This window comes from Calonectris borealis, chromosome 7 (assembly GCF_964195595.1).
Source record: "Calonectris borealis chromosome 7, bCalBor7.hap1.2, whole genome shotgun sequence".
NCBI classification, from domain to species: Eukaryota; Metazoa; Chordata; class Aves; order Procellariiformes; family Procellariidae; genus Calonectris; species Calonectris borealis.
In genome coordinates, this window is record NC_134318.1 from 26,203,669 (window position 1) to 26,228,599 (window position 24,931).

The window sequence follows — 24,931 nt, forward strand, 5'->3', positions numbered from 1 at the left end:
AAAAAATATTTTATTTAAATCAATATTTTAGCTTCTGTCTTACAATAAATCTGAGGCTGTGGTTTTAAAATACTCCCATAATGTATACTATGAGTGTTTATAACAGAATATGCCTAGAAATAATCTAAGTTCTCAGAGACAAATGAAATTAATTTGAATTTGTAAACAAAGCAATGGCTTTACTCTCTTCAAAACAATCACCTTTAATTCAGCCTTACAAATTTATCAATCCTGACACAAAGTTTATTTGCCCTCTTTACACAGAAAATAATAAAAGAAACTAATTATTTTATCTGTTATGGCTAGAGGTCCACCAATCATATGATTTTGATGTAATTAATGTCTTAAAGCTGCACATCTGAAGAATACTCATGATTTTTCATCCTCCTTTAAATATCCTGATCATCACACACCGTGATGAGCACTCCCCTACTTCCTCCCACCCCTACTTTTTATTCTGCCACCACCCGGATTCTACCTTTTGGAAGAGGAAAGAGGTAAAGTCTAACATTTACTATGAAGTAAGTTTATGGTGCTATCGATCTGCCTTATTTGTTTAGGGGACATCCTCATAGATACAATGGGATCTATGTACAGATGCTTGATAAGGTGTATCTTGCTGGAAAGGCATGCTTCTGCCAGCATTTTACACATGCTCGATGAATTCTATGTTCTAATTTGGGCTCAAGATGAAACTTGATCTTGAGAAATAATTCAAGTAAGACATTTGATTTAAAGTGAACTGGTCAGTTGCCGAAGGTTTTTAGAGAGTAAAAATAGGCTGGATATACTGGAGCAACATAAAAGTGGATGAAATTCCCATTGCTAGTGTCCTCTGGGAGAAAGCAATCCAAAAACATGGCACTTCAGAAAGGTGTAAATAAGAAAGGCAAAAAGAAAAAAAATCAAAATGATCTGAGCTTAAACATGTCATCACATTGAATGTGTCAAATCCAGTCTTCAGTCAGGCCCCAGGCCATGAGGCACTTCAGGAGGAAGCAAGAAAACATGTGGCCCTGCCATGTATAAATATTGAAGCACGGTTCCCTAAAAATAGCATTTTCATTGCCAAACCAACTGATAAAAGCCTCCACTAAATAGCTCTCCCAATCCAACACACAAGAATCTGGCAACCTGTTAACATGTCAAATAAAGGAATATGCTGACATACACAATTTTGTAGATGGCTATGACTGTAAGAGCTTCAATTAAAGACAGCCTATATTTAAAGTTTCTAACTAACAATGAGACCTCAGTTTCAACAATCTATAATGACGGGACTTGCAATATATCTGCTTAGGTTTAGTGCAATTGCTTGGACTTTTTGTTTGTTTAGTTGTGTTTTTTTTTTTTTAAAAACTAAGTCATTTACGGAGTGGTTGTATCATCTTTACCAGTTAAGATGATTTACTGGCAATGGTAAGACTAGTCCTTCAGTTTTTGTTTTGGAAGCCTGTTTTTGGCTACCTTTTATTTTGCTTTGGTTATTGGTTTACAATTGGAGCAGCGTGCTGCCAGTACTTTAAGCAAGGAGTGTTGCTCTATTCCCTGAGAAAACTGTGAACAGCCGAGCCATCGGATTTCAAACCCAGAAGTTACTTCTGAGAAGCAGCACTATGAAGCCCATGCACAAGTCAAGAAAAAGTGAGTTAGCAGTATTCAGATTTGGGATAATTCCTAGAGGCAGATGAATTAACTCCATCTCTTCTTTTAATGTGGTGACAGAATTGCATCAAAACCTTTTGAAAGCTCACCAGATTTTCCGCCATTATAAAGTGAAAAGGGCAAATGACGTGGTTTTGTTAAATGGCTTTTCTCTCAGAGGATGTCCTGAAGCCCTGCACAGGATTTGATGCTGAGTATCTAGCTCTCCAACAGCCATTACACAGCTTAATGCTGAGACCCTGGGCTCAAAAACTGCTATCAACTAGATCTGCAAATACATCTACTTATGCTGAGTGTGACTGCTGGTTTAAACAAAGGAAAACAATGGTCAACCAAAGCTGGAAAACGTGGCTATAAATTTTGAACGCGAAACAATTTTTTAGTATGATAAAATGAAACAAGTTTTGGTGTTGTTTTTTTTAAATTTCCACCCATGTGAAACAATGCTTGGAGAGTTTGAAGGACATCTTAAAATGAGGTCTTATTTACAAAAATAAAATGAAAAAAAAAAAGCCCTCTAAAATAATAGCCATTAAATACGTCTGAAAGCTTCTATTAAAAAAATACAGTGTAGATGTACTTATAAGATCATCTCACGGAATGTAAATGTGATCAACGCTGCTAATAAAAGGAGATTTTTGACCACTTAGAAAGAACGGAGGTGACATGATTTGCCACCAGGAGATTAATTTAATAACAGTAGAACATACCAAACTCTGTGAGGGCCCAGTTGGGGAACTGCAAGCAGTTTTTCATTAAAATAGACAGGGAAAAAAAGAGAGATTAACGAGAAAAGAATTTTCTACTGCAAGTGGAGAACGTTGTGCTAACAAGTTCTCCAGGGAAACAGACAGGAGAGAAACCATAGAAAAAATTCTTACGTGTCTATCAGCATTCATTCTGTATTTTTCCAAAGTGCATAGATACTAAGCTCACTAAACACAGATACAATATTCTGTGATTCTCTCCAATAGCACTTAGATAGTTTATAGGATAGTTAAAAATAACTTACAGCATAAGCAATCAGCACAAAATATAACGCAAACTTTCAACTGCATTTATTAAATTACATTCAAGGATAAAGAACATCTTACCTCTTAATGAAATCAAAGACTATGGCTGCATTAAATGTTTTGTTTGAATGTTAAAAAGATTATGGATTGACCTTACAAGAAAATATCTATATATAGGCAAATTCAAAGACACACATGCACTACCAGTACACAACAAGCAAACTAGGCAGCCTAGATCTTAAGGACAGGGCAAAATTAATAAAACTACTGGTAGGGCAATGATAACCTAACTATAGTTGCTAGGCCAGAACCTTTCTGTCTTGCCTTATTCACGGAATCCTTAGCAAAACAAATGACAGTTAATGGAAAAATTGTTGGCAATCAACTGGAAATATGAAGTGTGTTGCAACGAGGATGTCTTATTCCACCTCACCCACCTTTTAACATCTATGCCAGAGGGAATGTTACAATAAGATAGGCTACATATTGCATCAAGAGAAAAAATGAAGTACAGAAAACAGAACTACTCTCAATAGGATTAGTCCTCTTTATCCCATAAATACAAGAAATCACCCTCCTTTGTTTCAGTGTACACTGAAAACACCCCAAATACCTAAAGTTCAAGTTGCAGCTGCTTTGGAATCCTTGATGACTTTTTGTTTTGTTTTGTTTCTCTTTAAAAAATTTCTGTATAGAAGCCTCAAGTGACTAAGGCAGCAATGCACTGGCTGAATTAATGGCACAAGGTCACCTATACAAGATTATTCTTCTGTGAGAATGTTTTCTTCAGAAAGTGTATTGGGTTTGCGTGGCAATGTTTTGGTAGCCAGGGGCTACAGGGGTGGCTTCTGTGAGAAGCTGTGAGAAGCTTCCCCTATGTCCGACAGAGCCAATGCCAGCCGGCTCCAAGACGGACCCGCTGCTGGCCAAGCCTGAGCCCATGACCTGACGGCAGTAGCACCTCTGTGATACCATATTTAAGAAGGGGAAAAAATTGCTGGGCAACAGCAATTGCAGCCAGAGAGAGGAGTGAGAATATGTGAGAGAAACGACTCTGCAGACACCAAGGTCAGTGAAGAAGGAAGGGGGAAGGTCCTCCAGGCACCAGAGCAGAGAATCCCCTGCAGCCTCTGGTGAAGACCATGGTGAGGCAGGCTGTCCCCCTCAGCCCATGGAGGTTAACGGTGGAGCAGATATCCACCTGCAGTCCATGGAGGACCCCACGCCGGAACAGGTGGATGCCCGAAGGAGGCTGTGACCTGTGGGAAGCTGTGCTGGAGCAGGCTCCTGGCAGGACCTGTGGCCCCATGGAAAGAGGAGCCCATGCTGGAGTGGGTTTACTGGCAGGACTTGTGACCCGTGGGGGACCCAGGCTGGAGCAGTCTGTTCCCGAAGGATTGCACCCTGTGGAAGGGACCTATGCTGGAGCAGTTCGTGAAGAACTGTAGCCCATGGGAAGGACTCATGTTGGAGAAGTTCATGGAGGACTGTCTCCCGTGGGAGGGACCCCACACTGGAGCAGGGGAAGAGTGTGAGGAGTCCTCCCCCTGCGGAGGAAGGAGCAGCAGAAACAATGTGTGATGAACTGACCGCAACCCCCATTCCCCGCCCCCCTGCACCGCTGGGTGGGGGGAGGAGGTAGAGAAAAATCAGGAGTAAAGTTAAGCCCTGGAAGAAGGGAGGGGTGGGGGAAGGTGTTTTAAGATTTGGTTTTATTTCTCATTACCCTTCTCTGATTTGATTGGTAATAAATTAAATTAATTTTCCCTCAGTCAAGTCTGTTCTGCCTGTGACGGTAATTGGGGAATGATCTCTCCCTGTCCTTATCTCGACCCACAAGCCTTTCATTATACTTTCTCTCTCCCCTGTCCAGCTGAGGAGGGGAGTGATAGGGCAGCTTTGCTGGGCACCTGGCGTCCAGCCAGGGTCAACCCACCACAGAAAGAAAACCCCAAACCACCCCCCAAGCACACACATTTGCTTCTCTTCTAAATCAAAAAAGCTACTCAGCCAGATTCGGTCAATGAAATAATTTCTGCCCTATTTTATGTATGTGAATACCAAAACTTGTTTTTTTGACGTACACAACCATGTGGTGCTTGAAAGAAGTACCTGGCACTCAACCACCACCAGAGCATGACGGATCTCTAAGCATCTCTACACCTGTCCCCAGTGCCACAGCGCAGGAGGGTTTCTGGTGTAGGGCCATTTAGTGGCCTGAGACCAAACCATCTTTGCTCTCAGCATAGCTAGTCCAGCTGTTGGGATCTTGGTTTAGAGCTTACTAGGGTCATTATGACAAAAAACAGCCTGAGCAAGTATCAGAATTTTGACTAATTTATCTTAAGGATAAATCTCAGTCATCTTGAGTTACCTGACATTATGTGTACAAGTTGTCTTCAGCAATTTCATTTTTACATGCAGGTTTCTCATTAACAACACATGTGTCTGCCTTACAACCGAAAAAGGACTAAGGTCTTTTGAGTAATATTGTGGAGAGGGACTTCACAGATCAGGGTATGGTTTTTGCTCTGCCAAGGACATCAGATGCGACTATAGAAGTCACTTGGTATTTTTGCTTTAGTTTCCTCTTTTCAAAATCCTTCAGAATTTTTGTATAGACAAATGCAAGAACAACTAGGAGAACTTCACCTACTAAAGACATGAGAAGCCATATGTAGAAAGAAAATTACAACATTTTTTATTTTAGGATTATTTTATATTCGGCTTACAAATGTTGCCATGCTAACTGTTGAAATTACAATTGTCTGTGCTGAGTATGCGTCACCTACGTTTTACTTTAATTTTTTGAGATATAAGCTTAAGTACTTCTGCCATTTCTGAAAAATGTCAGAGAAAATACAGCTTAGTATTATTAGCAACTGCAGATAAGCAGTTGCCATAAATTAGAAACAAGCAAGTTCCCAGTAATCATTTTAACAAGTATTATTGTGTATATAAAGGACATGTAAATAAAATATGAATTCTAAAAAGATAATTGAATAATTTATGCTTTGTAGCACATTCTTAATACCGCTTTTATATTACTAAATTACACAATTTAAAAATATACCACAAGATATTTCTCTTGTAGAATAAAAACAAATAAATAATACAAACATTTTAGATTAAACTAAGTGTTTTGCTCGATTCCATTCAGAAAGGGGAGATATTAGACAAACGTGGAGCTTAATCTATTGAAAACTTCTGGTGCAGTTAAGCTTAGCTTGTCATTTCGTAACTTAATAAAAGATGCATCTGAAAGAGAATATTGATGCTTCCCATGTACTGACATATTTCAGATCATACCGATAACATAAAAACCAGTGTTTATCTGCTCAGTGTTACGACTGAATTCTTAACAGTTCAGAATTGTGTTAGAGTCAAAAACGAGAAAGCGTGCAGCTTTGCCTTCACCCCCTCTTGTTTTAAAATGCTTCATTTATAGTGATTTTAATGTAACTTTTCAGACATAGCCATGTAACGGATGACATATACCTTACCTTAAATGTAGAAAGTCCATAAAGTCTTGCAGTGTGAACAGTCACTTGTGAAATATTTGTAATGTTAGATATAAAATCCTCAAGGTATTTACAGGCGTGTTCCAGATGTGTTGTGTTTATGATGATTTGAACAAGCTACAAGAGACAAATAATTTTTCTAAAAATCCTTTTTGTATCACCCATTGTCATTTGATTTTGTAAATGGTTACTTCTTCCAGCAACAATGCTACTAGAAATTAATTACAGTATTTCAGGTTACCACCTATTACCTGTTAGTTTTCAAGTTTGTTTTCAAATACCACTAAGGAGTAATGCTACAGTTTACATACAAATGATGCCATTTTAAAAATGAAGACTGCAGACACTTACTCAGTGAAATAAATCCAATTGATATTTTAGAATTAAAAAAGGGAAAATAAAGGAAAATACATTGCCAAAAGCAAATCACTAATTTGTACCACAAAAATAATTTTTAAAAAATTACTGCTATAAAAAAAAAATTCACAATATTGTCTGCAGAATGATGCATTTTGAAGTTAGGGAATTTCAAGAATAAGGTTGTCAAATCCTTCCCCCCCAACAATAGTAACAATCTGCTTGTACATGATATAAATGTTTTTATAAGCAGGACCTGCATTCACATTCAGTTCACAAATTAGACAACGTACATAATGCATAGTAACTGAAATATCATTATATTATATCTTAATTCTCACTGCATACTGTCTGTTTTAGTGAACACTAATGCAATGCTTGGTAAAGTACGTTTTCTCTTTTTAAAATTTTTCTCATAAAACATTGACTTGATAATGAAACATCTCAAAAATACTAGTGAATTTATTTTCATATCCTTGAAAATATTCCTGTACCAATTTCAAGAACATAGAAAACTACGTCTCTTGTATGGCTTGTCTTACTAAGATGGGAATATATGATTTATAGAGCTCTTTCCTCATCTTCTTCTTGATTTCATCTATACAAGAGGTTCTTGCAGTTTAAAAACAACATTCAATATGACGTAACACTGCTCTAACACCAACAGTCTAAGTCCTTCTCAGCATGTTTCAGTAGGTACCTGCTGTCTCCTTACATTGCATGTACCTGCAGTGAATGTTCAGTGATTCACTGTCTCATCCTGTCTTACCCTGTCCAATAAACAAATTAAACCAAGAGTCCTGATGAAGAAACACATGCAAAAACCTACTAAAATATTTTAATTGCAATTACTATAGAAAAAGTGAGCTTGAGATTTTAGATTTCCTGATCTAGTAGGTTTACTCTGAAACTTTACACAGTTCATGTGAGAGAGATTTTCTTCCCCCTCCCCCCCTTTTTTTGTTTATGGGAAGAAAAAGAAACTCAACAATGTGCTACTAATTGCTAGACAGGAGCAAAATACACGAACCATGCTCTGTATGCAACCAAAGAAGTAAGAGTCTTTGGCTTATTTCTTGCAAATCTCTGTTTATCATACAGGAGACAGAACTCTTTCATTGTCACCTCTCTCTCAAAAGGCATCCCTGTGTAAATACACTTCCAACTAGACCCAACACTGTATTGTTATTATTTATGTAACAGATACTGATGCTTTTTTATACTTCATCTTTCACCTCTTTAAATTTTCAATTTTAAAGCAAACACTACTTGTTTTTCTTACACAAATCTTAATACCACTGTATATCTACATTTACAAGAATAGTTTTAGCACTAATTGTCTCAAAAAATAGTTTTGAGTATGTGTTTTAAAACTTACCTCGGTTAAACCTATATGAGGTTTTTTAATTAGGTTCTGTAAGCAACTAGTTAGAGTTCTTGTCAGCAGCAAATTTGTAGATTTTCTGAGCATATCATCTATTTCTGTTGAGCTGAAAAAAAACGTTTATTCTTATAACTATGCTGTACATGACAATACTTCGACAGTAATACTTAATATTCTTATTTTTTCCCTGCAAAGTGTATTTTTCATGTTAAGAATTCCCTACGTGCATTTAATTTCTGGTTGCTCCAAGTCCTCTGTGCTCTAACACACAGAACACCTCTTTCACTTACCAAATTATCCATTAACTGAATTTCAACACTGAGGCAAAACCTTTTTTTTTTTTTTTTTTTAGATTTTGGACATGTTTATTGACACAGCAGTTCGGAAGGAGTAATTTGTGGGTTTTAATGAGTTACTGAGGAGGTCAATATGCGCTCATTAGTACGTGTAAATTATAAACACCATCAATTAAGAATGTGTGAAAGCAAGTCATTTACATCTTTAACAGTGCAGAAGTGGGTGACCAGCCACGAATACCTTCCAGATTTCAGATCTATGAATGTTATTTTATGTAATTAAAACTAAGCTTTTGAAAGCCACAAGAGGAAAGGAAATGGGAGAATTGTGATGTTTTCCATGAGAAAAAGGTGGGGTGGAAGAGGGAATGAGCATGCAGACAGCACGTTTTGTTGCAGGAGAAATCATTGCTAAGAAAACCCAAAGCACTGAGAAGGGAAAGACCATTCGAAGTAATCAGGGATGCTACACAATTATTTTGGAAATGGTCAGTACCAAAGTATATTTTTCAAATCTTACATGCTTTGTTAAATAAATAAAATCTCTAGATTATTCAAACCAGTCAACACTCTTTAAAAACCCCCAGCAGTGTTTTAGACTGCTTACCATGCCAAGCTACCTTCACCCACACAGACATACACATATTGTATACTATATATATACACATATGCGATTGCATTGGGAATCACAGATTAATTACAAATAATTATATATGTAAATTATACATAAATTATGAAACAAGCACAGCTAGCAAGCACACAATAAAATGTATTTTCAATTTAATATATATTTTTAGGTCACCTGGGAGTTATAGGTTACTTTATAGTCACATTCCTGATACTTTAAGCTTACCTGCGGTGAAGTGACTCTGAAAACTTAAGGCTTGCATAAATAAATTCCTTAACCTGGATATAAATCTGAGGCACTGACTGAGACATTGGAAGTTTCTTTGGAAAGGATTGCTGTGAAAATAAAAGATAACACTATCTTACACTTGAAACTAATTCTAAGGAGAGGTTGGCATTAAACACAACAATTAGAAAGCCACTTAACACTATCAATATTTTAATCTATCTTAAGCTTTTCTGTTTTTAAGCAAAATAGAACTTTATCACTTATTTAAATTACAATAAAGTTTGGAGACTTTATGTAATTTCAGATCCCTCTGTAGAAAGCAATTTACAAACACACGTTAAAAAACAGGTCTCAAATCACTTTTAATCTGAATGAACAAGGTAGATGTAAGTGGGATGAGAGGTTCAAAAACGCAAATATTTTTTTGCCAAAGAAAGCAGGGGGGGAAGGTTCGATGTTCAATACATCTTGGATTTTCAGGCATATGTATGTTTAGGCATATATATTTACTACCATATGTTTACTTTCTCTCAATGGCTCACAAAACCAAAGTAGTTTGAATTCATTTCAACAATTTCGATTAACACGTGGGAAATACTAGTAGTCTGTAAGAATAAAATCATGCTTCTTACTTCAATTTTAAAGCTGATTTTGTATTTGGGAGGACAAAAAGAAATACATTCCATTAAATCTACACATACCAAATACATATTTCTGCATTGAATACATAATTTTTGAAATCTGTAAAACAATTAATTTTCTGTTTACTCTATGACTAATGCATGAGAAAAATAATTAACAACTGGTATCATCCCCGAAGAATTCCATTTCTCTTAAAAAAAAAAAGCATTAATCAACAGCAGCTCAACATTTGTGTATTAAAAAAACAAGACAAAACAGATTACCTTGACATTCTCCTAACCATATTTAAGATTAGGTGGTGTGACAATTATGTGGTGCAAGTGCCAGGCTTTCGTGTCATTCAACAGCGATAGCAAACATTTTATTAAAAGTAAAATTTACTTCTAATATGTGTTCATCTGATTTAAGCAATTAAGTTTTACAGATAAAACAAATGCTATTACATACAATTATTTCAGATCATTACAATATTTTGTCAGCAGGGCTTGAGTCTCAACCTTCATATATTCAACAATCTAAGAGAAGCAATTCTTTATCCTCTACAGCGTCTGGCCAATACAGGAGGACACAACACTTTCTGTCTGCTTATTAGAGTAGGCAGCAAGAAAAAAAAACAAACAAAAAAACCCCAGAGATACAAGCCAATTGTTTCACTTCTGAATACAGAAAGGGAGTAAGATTAGAGGATATAATCAAACCATGATAGTTTGGCACATTCAATCTAAACAGCACAATGCAGACAAGAATGTCTTGTCCAGTCAGATTGGATTTGCTACGTTAAATATTTAGTAGGTTCTGGTCATAATTCTGCCTGTGCTGCAAGCAACTCCTATGATAAACTTACCTGTAAAATGTGAGGGTGATTTACCCTATAACCTACGGTTAAAAATGAGACACTCACTCACCTTCATCTCTTTCTATACTAAATGGAGCGAAACAGACATTTTCAAAGGTGAAATTCCCCTTAATCTGTAAAAGGCATCAGAGATGCATCAAATGGAATTAGCCCTCTGGGGTGTCTATTCCTCTCTATCAACTACACAGGCTCCTTCAGCAACTAGCCTGAACTTAAACATCTATTTTTTTAAAATTTAAATTTTTTTTTTTTTTTTAAAACATCGAAATGTAGATTGAATTAGCCCACTCAATAGGATCTCCGCCTTATAGCCTGAGGCAACAACAGAGAGGTGAAGCAGACGAGATTATAAACAGCGAACAACAGAAGTGATGCTGGAGCATTTATAAAGTTTCCTTCCACGTGGACTCCCCGCTATCTAATAACACATAAGGTAACACTGCAGTCTTTCTTTCAACAAGGATACTTAATAATTCTTTCTCCTCTACCCCACTGCTAGTTGACAAAACTTTTAGGAACTCAATTATCTTTGAGACTTCTGCCCCTTTGCTAAATTTGGTTGAAGTAAACTAAACTACTTCAAAAATTGCCAGGACATAAGAAAAAAAACTCAGACTGCCTTATTTCTAATGATGTCCTTCTGCTTTACATACAGGTTTCAAAGCTCTTTTCAGAGATATGTAAAAAAAATGTTATCCCCACTTTACAGATGAATTAACAGGGACAGAGAGATCTGAAGTGACTTACCAGCACCACGCAGCTGGTCAATGATAGAGTTGGGAACAGAATCTAACCTGATTCCCAGCTTTACTCTCAAGCTCACCAGCCCAAAAACTAAGCATCAGTGAGATTCTACCCATAAAATATCTACAAAAAGTGCTGCTCACTATGAAATCGAAATCCCTCTCTGTGTCATAGACCAAAATGAAAATTGTTGGGTACAGAGAATACATTTCCCTTCTGGTGAAGTAAGAGCCAAAGCTTTGTATTAATCATACATATGTGTAACTACACATGCCTACATAAGTAATGCCCATACACGCATGCTGATAGATCAGACAGAGTGAGAGGCTAGCAGATAAAATTATTTAGTGCAAGTTAAAAATCTCTGCAATTTATTAGCAAAATATGTCATGCTAAATAGTTTCCGGGGTGTGGTATACTTCCAACACGGTAAGGGATTTCCATTCTGTTTATCTTATTTTAGTATTTTAAAGGCCAGGTAAATGAATTTGATGGAGGAAAGCAACCAGCAAGCACTCTGGAGTCTTATTCAAAAATCAGCATAAAACCCACCTTTAGTTTTTCATCTTCACTGCAATACTGTATTAATGACATGCAGCTGTTACATTTGCTTGGTAAATCCCTGCTGAATCGTAGAATTAGAGTATCTTTTTACTTTTGCAGGTATCTGTAGTGATGGATCATGTATAAACCAGCTTCCCTCTAGTTACTCCCACTGTCATGTGGTTCTTAGATTTAGTTCCCCTCTACAGACTCCATCATGGGCCTGTTATTTCTTCATTGGTATTACCAAAACCATATTTGAAGAGCAGAACATATTAATCACCTTTCTGTGAAAGGAGTTTGTAGTGAAAGAATGGCTGAAACTATGAAGGAATATCCTATTAGAATGCTAGCACAGCAGAATTATTTACAGGCTCTTCATATTTGTTTTGCCCCACATGCTCAAGCACAAATAATTAATTTTGAAAGTGAAATACAAAAGTTGCTGTCTCTAACAGATCCCTGTTTTACATATATTTTTGCAATACTACAGCATATAATATAGTATGAGTTACTAAACCCAATGAGTTGCAACAAAATTTAACTAATTAAAGGCAGACTGTATTATAATTACATAAAGACTGTATCAATTAAAGTGTATTATTCATTTGTTTACAAAACAATGGGTTTCATTATTCACTCAAACATCAGAGCAAATGACTAAAGCTTTGATTTTCGTATTTATTTATGACTAGATAATTACATACAAAGAAGGTGATTTAGCCTCTTAATCTACCTAGCTTTTAAAATTTTAATTGCTTTTTAATTACAAAAATCATTACTGTCCCAAGTGTCCTTAACTGGATTTCAGCAAACTTTAGTAACATAAAACTTTTCCTTACCTTATCAAGTTCTGGATCTTGAAAAGGAAATTTGCTTATAACTATTTTGTATTCCTCTTCATTTGCTACAGGAATAGGGCTGTAGTTGTCTGCTTCAAAAATATCCCTGGCAAATTAGTTAGTAAAGTGAAAAAAATTTAGGACATGTAACTTATTTACAGTATTTTCCAGTGTTAAAACATGTAAATGAATATAAATTTTACTACCACACTTAGGTGTGCAGCTTCAAAAAGTTATGAGCTGCAAGCCTCATAATTTCAGACATCCAAACTATTTTTAGATGAATTTGAAAGTACCTTGTATATACTAACTCTTTATACTGTGTCTAATCACAGAGAAAAAATAGCTGAAAGCATTTTAATATGAATGACTCAAACCATAATACAGCAAAGGAACTTCAGATCAACGAGTCTACTCCAGGGTAAACCCTAATGAGATACTTATTAATTATGGTAGCCTACACTTCGCCTACACTAAAGCAGATATTCAGAGGTTCTCACTTACGTACCACAGCTACATATAGTCAATAGAGATGATTCAGAGAACTTCAACTAGGCACATGGCCACAGCGTTAAGTACCCTCCGGACTTTTCTACTAGTCAAATGACTATACTAGGAGCCTAGAGAGCTTGAGAACCTTAAGTGGTCAATTTAATTTTAAGGTTTTCTGTAAAACAAATGTAGCATATTTTATGGTAAACAATTTCTACCCATTTAGACATCACATTCTGTCTGCAAACAGGCTTTGGAGTACAGTCCCAGGCTGCCGTATTCCTGGGTTTACAATTTACTCAATTAAATGATTCCAAAGAATAGGTGGAAACCAACCTGCATTAAAAAAACATGAAGACTACTGGCAATGTCAGTAGTCTGTCAGGGAGATATGCGTATCAGCTAACTGTAAACATTAAGACAACCTAAATTAGGTGTCTCTCTCCCGCATGTTTCTCCAATAATGTCCTTTTGGAGACCTTCCTTCTCTCCATTAACAGAAGCAGTACTCGATGGCTTTTCTCCTAAATATTAGTTACATGTGATGAATATCTTAGTCCTATCCAACCCAAAATTCATTCACAATACTGAGTTAATCAACTCTTCCAGAATTACAACTCTATTAAAAAAACTTGAAGTAAGACAAAAACAACAGATGCAATAGAAAAGGCACAATTATTTTTAAATACTAACCTGAACAGTCCAGACCACTTTTTAAGAAGTGTTTCATTGTACTGGTCTCTTATCTCAAATAAAAGATCAAATAGTCGGTTCACAGGAAAACCATAGCCCTAAGGTATAAAAAAAATGAAAAGGGTGGATAATTCAAGAACTAATACACTCAATTCCTATCACATCACTTCAGGACTCTGAAATGAGACTTATTATTAAATCTTGCCACTTCTATAAAACAAATTATAGTACTTTAAACACACTATTACAATTAGAAGATTATATATTAAATTCTTACTGAATGCTTTATCCTATGCTTTCGGTTTTCAAGCAGAAATTTGTCCCATTTCTCTATAACATTTTAACTTGCTATTTATGCATGTAACTAATCTTTTTTATCAGCCTGTTAAACATTGCAAGAATACTTGCCAATGATGTTCATTTGGTGTTTCAGCTAGGGAGTTAATGATAACTGGAATGCTATCCTTCCTAAAGGTCAGAAGTAAAGCATTTATAAAAGACAAAAACATACACAAATTACAGAGCTAACATTAATTTTGCACAGATATGAATAACTGGATGCTAGCTGGATATCCCAGAATGGATACATTAAATTGATAATACTGAAAAGGAGGAACCGAGGCAAGAAATACATATATTTTTAAAATATTATTGTGTAATTTTGTTCTTGATTCGTATATATGATTCAGGAAAACCCAAAGTATTGCATTTTCTTACCTAAAGGAAAAATTTGACTCTAGGAATTTCAGTTAAATTACTAATATAATATGTACCTGCAAAGTATCAGCAAATACTACAATGAGATTCTTCAGTTCCAGAACAAGGTCGGGATCACTGCAATATGACTGAAAGTGAGAAATTCTGGTTTTGTTAAAAGGATTTAAAATATGGGACATATGTTTTCAAAGAATATTAGCACAGAAGGTTAAACTCTCCAGCCTTATCCCTTTACCTGACTGACTGCCTTAGTAAAAAACAACTTAGACTCACTTGTCTTCACTTAGTCCAGCTACATAAAAGTATTTGTTAATTTTTTATATGAACTATCAGTAGTATAAAAGCTCAGAAAAAGTATGAGATTCAATAAATATCAGTATGTTGCACTGAGATTCAAAATCAACAAATTACATTTATTTCAGTGGAACATAAGCACACATCAAAATGCTTTGCTAAATCAACATAGAGAGGTTTCCACAGAACATTCTGTGGAACACTAAGCCTAGGTCTAACTAGTGCTAACTGTGCCATCTCAGACAGTTTCCCAGCTGTATGGGGAAAATGCTATAAAATACTTTCTAAATAAATTCAAATTACAAATTTGATGATAAAAAGTCAAGACATTAAGTTATTTACTCTACTAAATGACTGAAATTTGATTTTCAGAGGTGTGGAATCATACAACTAAGGCTTTCACCTCAGCTTCACTATTTGCAATACTGGATAAAGTAAAAAAATATTTACATTAAAATAATTTAAAGCAGCATGATAATATAGTATTGGTTAGAAACTATATACGCCTGTTTCATCTTTCTTTAATTTTTGCTCTTAGCTTACTTTAATAAAGTAAGGGTTTGGTTTACAATACCTCATAAGACAACATACACTTATCTAAACATTAGTCTGTACTAGATTATGTTAGAAAGAGATTGTGATACAATTGGTTTTGATGGGAGTTATGCATTTTGAGAAGAAATAGTGATCAACTACATGACAAGACATTGAAGAGTTCTTTAGAGATTACATTACTTTTACTCTTTAAATTACCATATTCTTATACAGGTGTATGAATCCATACACAGCCAATTAACTTGCAAAGTATTTAGCTTAAAAAAAAATGCTGAATATATCTCAATTTATCCCAATCCTCTACAATGAATTAAACGGTATGAGAACATCTCATGTACCACCGATCAGTAAAGGGCCTATGATAAAACTATAGTTGTGATCTGAACTTTTTCCCCATTTTTCCTCAGTATATATGAAATGTAAAATATTCCTCAAATTAAAGATCAGTTGTAATAAAAATAAAAATAACATTGCATAAAGGAACTGCTTCTAGCAAACATTAGAAAGGGAAAGATAAAACTCTTCTATTTTTTCTGATAGTAAAAGTTGTACCAATAGTAAACTCTGAAGCAATTTACTATCAGTCAGTCTGAGTGAACAATGGTATTCCACTGATCTTCACAGAGGAATAAGAAATAGCATGCAGCTATTCACCATCATTGGAGCTAAGGTAGAAATGTAACTTTAGGAGACACACTTTGAATGTACTGAAGTACTCAGTTGATACAGAATTACATTCTAACATCTGTGAAGATTGTTCTAATACCTTTACTTCAACATAAACATATTACTACTATAGCATTGAAGAGATAGCTCCAAGGGTTTTGCTGGTGGAGTTTATTTTGGAAACACAGCATTTGGAATGATAATTAGGAACTATTTCCTGGTGGTGCTTTCAGTGCTGAACTATTCAATCTGATCTAATGAAGAGGTCAGTTGAGACTAATGAGGAAGGATTGCAATAATAACAGCAGATTAACTCTGCATATTCTAAACTGCTGGACTAAGAGAAGGTTTGGAAGACCCAGTGAGTTGTAAATCAGTGGAGGATTATGCAAATAGCCCATGGCTGCGGATCACAGACTGATACTGTTGGGAAAAACAAAAGCTTGGCAGGCTCCCTCCCAAATCTAAGCAATTTTTAATCACAAGGAAAAGAAAACATGAGAGGTGTAATTTTTCACTTTGTTACTATCCTAGCTTTAAATATACAGAGCCTGAAGTAAGAGGATTTAAACTGCAATACTGGTAAGACTTCACACTTACTGAATGTGTTCTAAGAACAGCAATGATCTTGGAAAGGGCCATGTTCCAGAGTTCATCGGTATATGTTCTAGTTACCAATCCTTGGGTTACATGTAAAATGTGGTCTTCTACTACAAAGAAACTGAAACAAAATAATGCAAAATAACTTAAATGATTAAGTTGTTTGCTAATACTAGAGCAAATTCTACCCTTTCACACACAAGCATAGTCAAACCCTTCCCAACTGAAGCAGTGACACTTTGGTAGGTTTGGTGTTCTGCCTTGCCCAGCATGAAGTCAAAATGTGAAAAGTTTGTTTCACACCAGCTGGACCCCAGGCTGCTGAGGGTCCTTGTGGGGCACCATACTGGTAGGATCTGGATGCTCTTCCCCGCTCAGATCCAGCAACAACCAGACGCATGGCTTGTGCACAAACTGAATCTTGCAGAAGAAAGTTTTTGGACAATTGGGAGAACAATGGGAGAAATGGGAGGGTGAATTAAGAATCAATATAGTAAAACTGAAATAAATCTCCGTTTAGAAAACTTACCCTACAATTTGACTGAAGTATCTTCTATAGCCTTCTACTGTTTCATGCTTTCAGTGAAAGAGAAAACAAGTTTAGGAATAAAAATACCACTAGTACCAGGTACAACCCAAGTCAATGCATAAACAAAAGTACTGGTTACCATGCTTGACTGCGGCTGCAGAACTAATCTTGCTTGTTTCCTTCTTTGTTTTCTGTAGTAATTTTCAAATATTTCTCCATCACCCTAAACCAAAACAAAAGTAGTTAAAACAAGAACATTGTCTCAGTATGAAAAAGACAATTCTTAGATTAAGGGTAGAATTCTCTTAAACTAAGCCACGTATTTTGCATTTATTCCACACGTAGACTTCTAGCTGACACCAGCAAAGTTTTCCATGCATGAAATATGCAGAAATTATCTTTTTTTTTTTTTAAAGCAGCCTACAGAATGTACTGTAAATAAAAATTTTGCTCATGTGCCTACATTTTGTCAAACAATATTACGCGTTTTAAGCAATATTTATGTTTTAAACTACAGCTTTCAGCGTATATTAATATTTACAGACAAGGCATATTACCTATTACTCTATAACTGAAACTCATTGTCTCCTAAAATGTTTCTCTAGGTTATTCAAGAAACTAATTGCATTGTAAAGTTAAGTTACAAAAATGTTTCTGTGAATATGTGATACATCTGAACACTGCCTGCATTAGCTTTGCCTGAGGAAAAAACCACATGAGATTTATTTAATATTTGCTTATTCTCTTTGGAATTGATAAACATAATGACTGTGGATTTGGATTTTTCTCCTATCACAGCCTTCGAAGGTACAATACCCTCTGTGCCTAATAATTATATTGTAAGGAATTCAAGTGACATCCTACCCATCTCATTAAGATGACCATTCAGTAGAAACCATCTGTCCATTTGAAATCAGTGCTACATTGACTCATCTACCTACTGAATGCAATGTAATTTGTATGCAAGCAGAATAAAGCAGCTTAGCATTTTTAAGGTTTGTTTTTACCTCGTGAGCCTATTATTAGGCCAGTGCTATTTAGAATTCCATTACTTGGGCTTCCAAAAATCTTCAAATCAAGTTATTACAGAGATTGTATATTACTAGGTCAGCATTACTTACCTAACTCCTTTATAAGATGTAATAAAGAAAGTTTAAATTTAGTATTTTAAGTTCATAATGAGTATTTCATCATATTTATAAATAGTGCTAACCTAACAAAATGTAAAAGTAAAAAAGAGTCTTGGCTTAAAAACAAAAACCCACTTGAAACTCAGATGCAAATTTATTAGAACACTTTCTGTTGCAGCAGAACTTTACGCAGTTTGCTATAATTTGTACTAACACATACTGATTAGACATACTAACCATTCACCTCCAACCCAAATATTCAATGCAGTTTTCAGATGCACAAAGCCATTATTGAATTCTACTTCCAATGCCAGATCTCTACTCAGTCTTGACACAAGTTTCTCAAGTGAAAAAGAGTATCTGTTCTTCTCAAATCCACACCAAAAATGGAGATGTAAAATATCTCATGATTATTTATAGACCATGCTATCCTACGCAATCAAGATCAGCAATTCAGGCATAACAACTATTTCAAACAGATGTTCTAAAGCAATCAGTAGAATACAACCTTGATGATTCACTCACTGAATAAGCAAAGGAAAGGCAATATACCAAAGCAATGCATTTGTTTTGCCCAGCTTCCAAAAGTTCATGAGTTTACATCAATAGAAATAATAAATCAGTTCACATTGGGTTATAAATATAGGAATATTGCTCATATATCAAGTGTTGTTTCACACCATAGTTACATTTATTTTATATTACTATATAGCACCTAGTTAAAATGTAACATTACATGCCAAAGGGATCAAGGGTGTTTTCAGCAGAATTTAAATATACAACATCTCACATAATATATGGGCTAAAAAAAGCTCTTTGTATACATTGCCCAGAAGTTTCTAGTCTAAAGGAAGGTTACTCGTCAATAAATACAGCCTGCGTTTGGTACATGTGTATCTTGCAATCACCAGGTTGCAAACACAAGCTATGTAGTATTCTGAGGTATATAAAATCTTGCTTTCGTCTTCAATATGAAGAAGCAGAGTAGAAAACGTTTGTCCTGCAAAAAAATAGAATATTTTCTACAGCTTTGTAGCAGAGAGAGAATTCACTAAGAAGGTGACATTTGCTGTGAGGTAAGTCCTTGATATAGAAATGTAATGAATAGCCAGCTGGTATCAACTCCCCTCCTTTGCTGTCATCATGAAGTTATCTAAACTCCAAAAGAGATGGTTTACAATAGGAGGTAAACGAGAAGGACGCCAAGAAGTGATTAATGCACAATTCTTGATAATGCTACCATGGCTTATTAATTAGATGATGTTGGCAGGAATGACAGAAGCCCTACTCTGAAGACATCAACAACAGTTTTTTCTAAGGGGCTAAGGGCCTTTGATATCAGAGAGCACTCCAAGTTGTTTTCTGTCTCCAGTAAATTTGGAAGCTGGCAAACTTCCTGTGCAAACCCAAAGAGCATATCCTTGGATCAAGGATCCAACATCACGATCCTTGTCAAAGTGAAAAACATAATCACACATTACTTTTAAATGTCATCTATCAATTTTACTTCCTGATTTTTCTTTATACTAAAGGAAGAATAAGCAGATGTTGTCAACTGGTGTATTTAACTTTACACGTTCTCTTTTATATGTTATTTCACACTTATTTCCTCTGCAAAAAGAAATGGTCCTCTCTTTTTTAATAGTTCTGGCAGCCTGTCTTTCTGTCTCTCCTGTTCTTTTCATTGAGATGAATAACTACTGACGTAATTCCTGATGCTTTTGTTTGGATTCCTTCTTTAAAAAAAAACAAGTAACAGTGAAGTAACACTTTAAACGTTATTTCAAGGTATAAGTTTTCATGTTACACAGCTCCAAGGACTCCATAGAAAGCCTGAATGCTTGAAGCCAGGTCCAGCTGAGATTGTAGGATTAGCAATACTCAAAAGTACCTCATCTATATGCCCCTGATACTTATTCTGTAAGTAATCTGACTTCAAAAGTAACTGAGACATAGGAAAGGTGAGAAAATAATAAATAATTTGTTAAAAAGTTTCCACAAAAAAAATTTTGTCCTTGTTAGTTTGTGCATTGTCTCTCTTTTACAGCAGCTAAAACGGGCTATTGTGTCTCTGCCATTGAATCCAATCTAATCTGCCTGGGCACAGTCTGTCACAATCTCCAGTTTTTGCTTGCTATTTTGCTCTACTATTCTGATTTCCACAAGGTTCAGACTGAATATTCCCATGTTTTGCAATAATGATCATATCCCCCCAAACATTTGGGTAACATGGAACACTTGGGGAAACTGCAAAAGTGCCAATATCACTATTAAGGCAGACATGCGTATTTTACATATATTCTTAAGAGCACTTATGTAATTAATGTCTTGCTGTGTAATTAATGTCTTATTGTGCATATAAAATAAAACATGCAGTTGTGCCCTGAGTATCCACACTCTACCCATCTCAGCTGGTTCAACAAGAACTACTACTAGTAGAAGCAGTATGTTTGCTTGGGAACTATTAGAGTATGAAAAACACAAAAATGAACATTCAACTTCAAAAAGTAAAATATCTTTTTGAAGTCACCTTAATACATACCAAAACTGAGTAGATGTGCAAACACCTATAGACTGGAGAAAAGTCTACAAGATCTTGAGCAGTTAAAACCTGAAGAAGGAAAGGAAAAAGAAAAGTATATAAAGCATAAAAACCATATAATCTGCAAAATGTGATACATTACCAGCAGAACTTGTCCACTTAATAAATACTTCATAAGACATCTTACTGGTAAGGAATTACCCCTTCCTTTTAAATTCTGTTTTAGTGCCCTTAATGTTACAACTGCGCAACTTGGTTTCTTAAAAGTTGGAGATTTAGGGGAGAATTAGTATAGTAGAGTGTGAAGTTAGTAGACTGATGAATCTAAAGTTCAGATGAATACAGAAATACGTTGGGGTTGAATACAAAAGCATGACCAAACTGAGACCAGCAAAAGCCAACTCTGTTGACAGGTTTTTTGGCTACTAAAACTACTGTTTTCATAGAAAGTGGTAGAAGGAATTTGCTTTAATGACTTGAAGAGTAACTGCATCAGTCTTTTTGCCAGTATTTCAGGACCCAGAAATGGATGGGTTCTAGCACAAAAGAGTAAATTAATTGCTCGACTCTCTCCTCCCTTTGTATTACAGTACTAGATTTTAATTGTGTTACAAGACCAGACTCCTCTCACTGTGTTTTCAGAGCACCAGATTTAAAGATCTAAATATGCGCTGTTTTATTTAGTTTAAGAATACTGACTATTTAATAGCTGAAAGAGTTCTAACACAAGCTGAAGTCCTCAACACAGAAATGCTGGCTTTAGCAACAGCTGAATGTTCCAGTGTGACACACATCATTTACAGTGGGCAGGTACTGTATAATGTAAATTGCAACTGAATTCCAGAATAATTACAAGTTTGAATGTCCCCAAACGTGATGCTAAAGCTAGCATTAATACACCTAATATTTTGGCACTATTTTCTCCCCCTAAAATGCTGATCTGGACTGATGTCCCTCGAAGGTGTTCTCTGGTCCTTCCTAACCAACGTTGACCATCTACAGACAGCGTACTGCAAGTTTTGTTCAATAAACCTACAAAAATCACTTTAAATAAGACGTACTGATTAGTGTAAAGTTACCTCTTCTTCATGTTCATCATCATCTTCAAACGTTCGCTTCAATGTAACTTCATTCTTGGATTCCAAAACTCTGTTTCTACCTAAATGCATATTCCGACCATAGTTTACATTATTCTGCTTCTGAAGAGCGGTACTAAAGGATTTCTGCTGCTGTGCCTGTTTTAAAAGTAGTACCAATCAAGAGGGATATAATGCAAATTTCATCACTGATGAGTATATGCTATGACCTGAAAAACAGGCAGTGCTACTGAACACACATCAATATAACTGCAAGATGTGTGTTCTCAGCCTACACCGATGATTTTGTCCTTAATTGATTTGGGATGACAAATTAGTTCAATAGCTAATTTCGGAATAATTTTTCCCTAATCCCCAGAATGCAATTTTAAAGGTAGAAAAAATTTAAAAGGCAATCTGTAATTTTCCTGATATAAATTGCAAACAGAGAATCAAAATTTAAATGAAGTACAGTTATCACAGAGTTTCCAGCTATTTGTTTGCTGCCTTCATTTAAGCCTTAGTGAGCAGTCAGCTGCAGAAGCCAAACACACTATATTGTCCTTACTATTGAAAGAAACGCAACAAGGTAGCACAGTATAATCTTGCGATTAAGTTCCATTTATAATAATAAATATGCATTTTACACGAACCTTAGATGACAAAATGGCAACCCAACCTGAACTCTGCCCAACAAAAAGTCAAATGAAAACTTTACTTGCTCTCCAAATAAATTTTAAAAGCATTAACTGCTTGCCCAGTACCAGTGCTTTGAAGTGGCAGATTATTTTGTGATAGAACAGACAAAGGCTCCAGCTGTCCCAATCTCATCCTGGCTCTCACCTCACTCCTCTGCCCTCTCTGGAGGGTAATATGCCAATGGCATGCCCTGTATTAGTAGTACTTTAGAAAGAACTAAGTAGTTATCTTTTAGTCTTATTCATCCTTGCCAGCTGGACAGATGGGCTGCTCTTTGTTTTGGTGTAGTAGCTGCTGAGTTACAGACTGTCTAGGAGTTGTCTACGCAAAGTATTTCACAATTTTTTGCAACGTGCTATATACAGCATTTCTCCTTCCTTTCCCAGGGAGAAAACTACTTCTTGTCTAGGACACAGATACAAATTTGGAAGGAAAGTTTGATGCTACTGAGGTGTCACGCTGCTGCCTCCTGTGTCAGCCAGCCACCGCTAGAATTGACAACTTCACATCCAGGAGAAGAAACTACCCAAGATGTTAGCAAGCATTTCACAGCTCTCCATCCTTACTCAAAGGTCTATGTGATGACTGTAATCCTTAGACAAATCTTTTGGGCTAACATGAGACTATCGACATTGAAATTTTCAGTAGATAACAGGACTGAAGTCATCCTGTCAGGTTGGCTTACCTGCTTCATGGCAGTTTCCCCAATTCGGTCAGAATGCTTTCGAATGCTCTCTAAGAAATCCTTGAGATCTGACATGGATATTTCTTTTATTTCTTCACGCAGTTTTGGAAGATTTTCTATCATTATCTGGCAAAAACGGTATTGGCTAACTCTAGGAAGATACAGGTTTTCTAGCTGTTCCATTGTTTTTAAAGCAGAATAGTATCTACAAAGAGATTAAAATCAAATTATGTAGCTTCTTATCAAATTTTAATATAATACTTTGTTTATCAAATATAGGATATCAATATCATACACGCAATCAATATATATCTAATGAAATTACTCTGTTCTTAGAAAAATTAAGAAACAAAAGGTCACCTATATAATGCTTTAGTTTGGAAAAAAACAATGAACTGTCAGTCAAGTAAAAATTTTAAGTAGGCTTCTATGGTATTAGCTGTTCTAACACCACATGTTCTTCCTAACACCACATGAAGGATTTTGCAGAATGGAGGCACTAAAATCACAACAACTATCTTCCCTTCTAGATTGAATTTGTCAGGGTTTTCTACGAGTTCTTTTTTCTGAAACACAAATTGCCAATCACCCAACATCGTAGTATATGCACCAAACAATGAAAAAATTCTTGGAAAAGTGTGCCTGTATGTATCTGCCTTCTTTAGGTACATATGAACATATACACACATCCACACCCACTCTCTTTCCACCACCCTTAGCTGGAAAAGACATGTACACACTTATCTCAAGCAGTATTTTTTCCAGCAGTATATCATATTTTGCTGTAAACCATGAATCTACTTACTCTTCTGACAAAATACAGTATATACCACCAAGAAAACAACTACTTTGAACAAGCATTAAGGTCAGAGGGTTTTAAAGAAACCAAAGCAACAAAGACTCCATAATTTTCTCTATTCTTCCGTATTCTGTTAGCCTAGACTATTTGTAGCAGAAATATGGAAGATACGACCTGAGAGGGGGAAAAAACAAAACACCAAGAAATACTTCCTCACATCTTCATACACTATGCAGATGTTGTACAGTACATTCGTAACTACGTTGTAAAATTTTACATAAGGGATAATGAGTTTAAAGAAATGCTCAAGTTTAAACTAAGCGTAAAAAGTTATTTAACTGCAAAATAAATAAAAGAAAGACAAACTCAAACAATTTTGACAACAGAAAACTACCAAATACAGAGACATCAAGTCTATCTATTTTTACGGTTATTCACCTGTCTTCACTCTCAGTTCTCTCATAGATTACGGGGTTGTGGGGCCAAGACTTACTTGCTAAAACAATTTATAAACGTCTGGCCTGTAGCATATAAGTAAAATTTTAATGCTTTCAGCTGATTTAGGGAAACATTTAAAGAAGGAAATTTTCATTGAGGGCAATTGGTTTTCCATGCTTCCTCTTATAAGCAGTAGAGAGATGAACACCACAAGGAGGTGATTCAGAGCTCAGTCAGGCTCCTATATGCCTGTTCCTGAAGTCAATACCCTTCTCCATTTAATTTCAAATGTCACAC

At 35.6% G+C, this 24,931-nt stretch overlaps 1 protein-coding gene across 15 annotated transcripts in view; it reads right to left on the reverse strand.

The window, feature by feature from the left end:
* EXOC6 (exocyst complex component 6) overlaps positions 1–24,931 on the reverse strand; it is a 94,909-nt gene that overhangs the window by 42,622 nt on the left and 27,356 nt on the right. For 12 of the 15 annotated variants that reach the window (XR_012674302.1, XM_075154720.1, XM_075154717.1 and 9 more), the window contains 12 exons: positions 23,398–23,602; positions 22,017–22,172; positions 20,938–21,006; positions 17,405–17,488; positions 17,266–17,312; positions 16,737–16,857; positions 14,678–14,749; positions 13,905–14,002; positions 12,720–12,825; positions 9,090–9,199; positions 7,935–8,046; positions 6,182–6,316 (listed from right to left, as the gene is read on the reverse strand). Coding sequence is in view for 14 of the 15 variants with exons in the window: in XM_075154720.1 (XP_075010821.1) it covers positions 6,182–6,316; positions 7,935–8,046; positions 9,090–9,199; positions 12,720–12,825; positions 13,905–14,002; positions 14,678–14,749; positions 16,737–16,857; positions 17,266–17,312; positions 17,405–17,488; positions 20,938–21,006; positions 22,017–22,172; positions 23,398–23,602 (1,315 nt within the window). In the remaining variant the exon portion in view is untranslated. Of the gene's footprint in view, positions 1–272; positions 4,083–6,181; positions 6,317–7,934; positions 8,047–9,089; positions 9,200–12,719; positions 12,826–13,904; positions 14,003–14,677; positions 14,750–16,736; positions 16,858–17,265; positions 17,313–17,404; positions 17,489–20,937; positions 21,007–22,016; positions 22,173–23,397; positions 23,603–24,931 lie in introns of those variants that run through there. The other 3 variants (XM_075154730.1, XM_075154722.1, XM_075154728.1) reach the window with 2 other exon arrangements.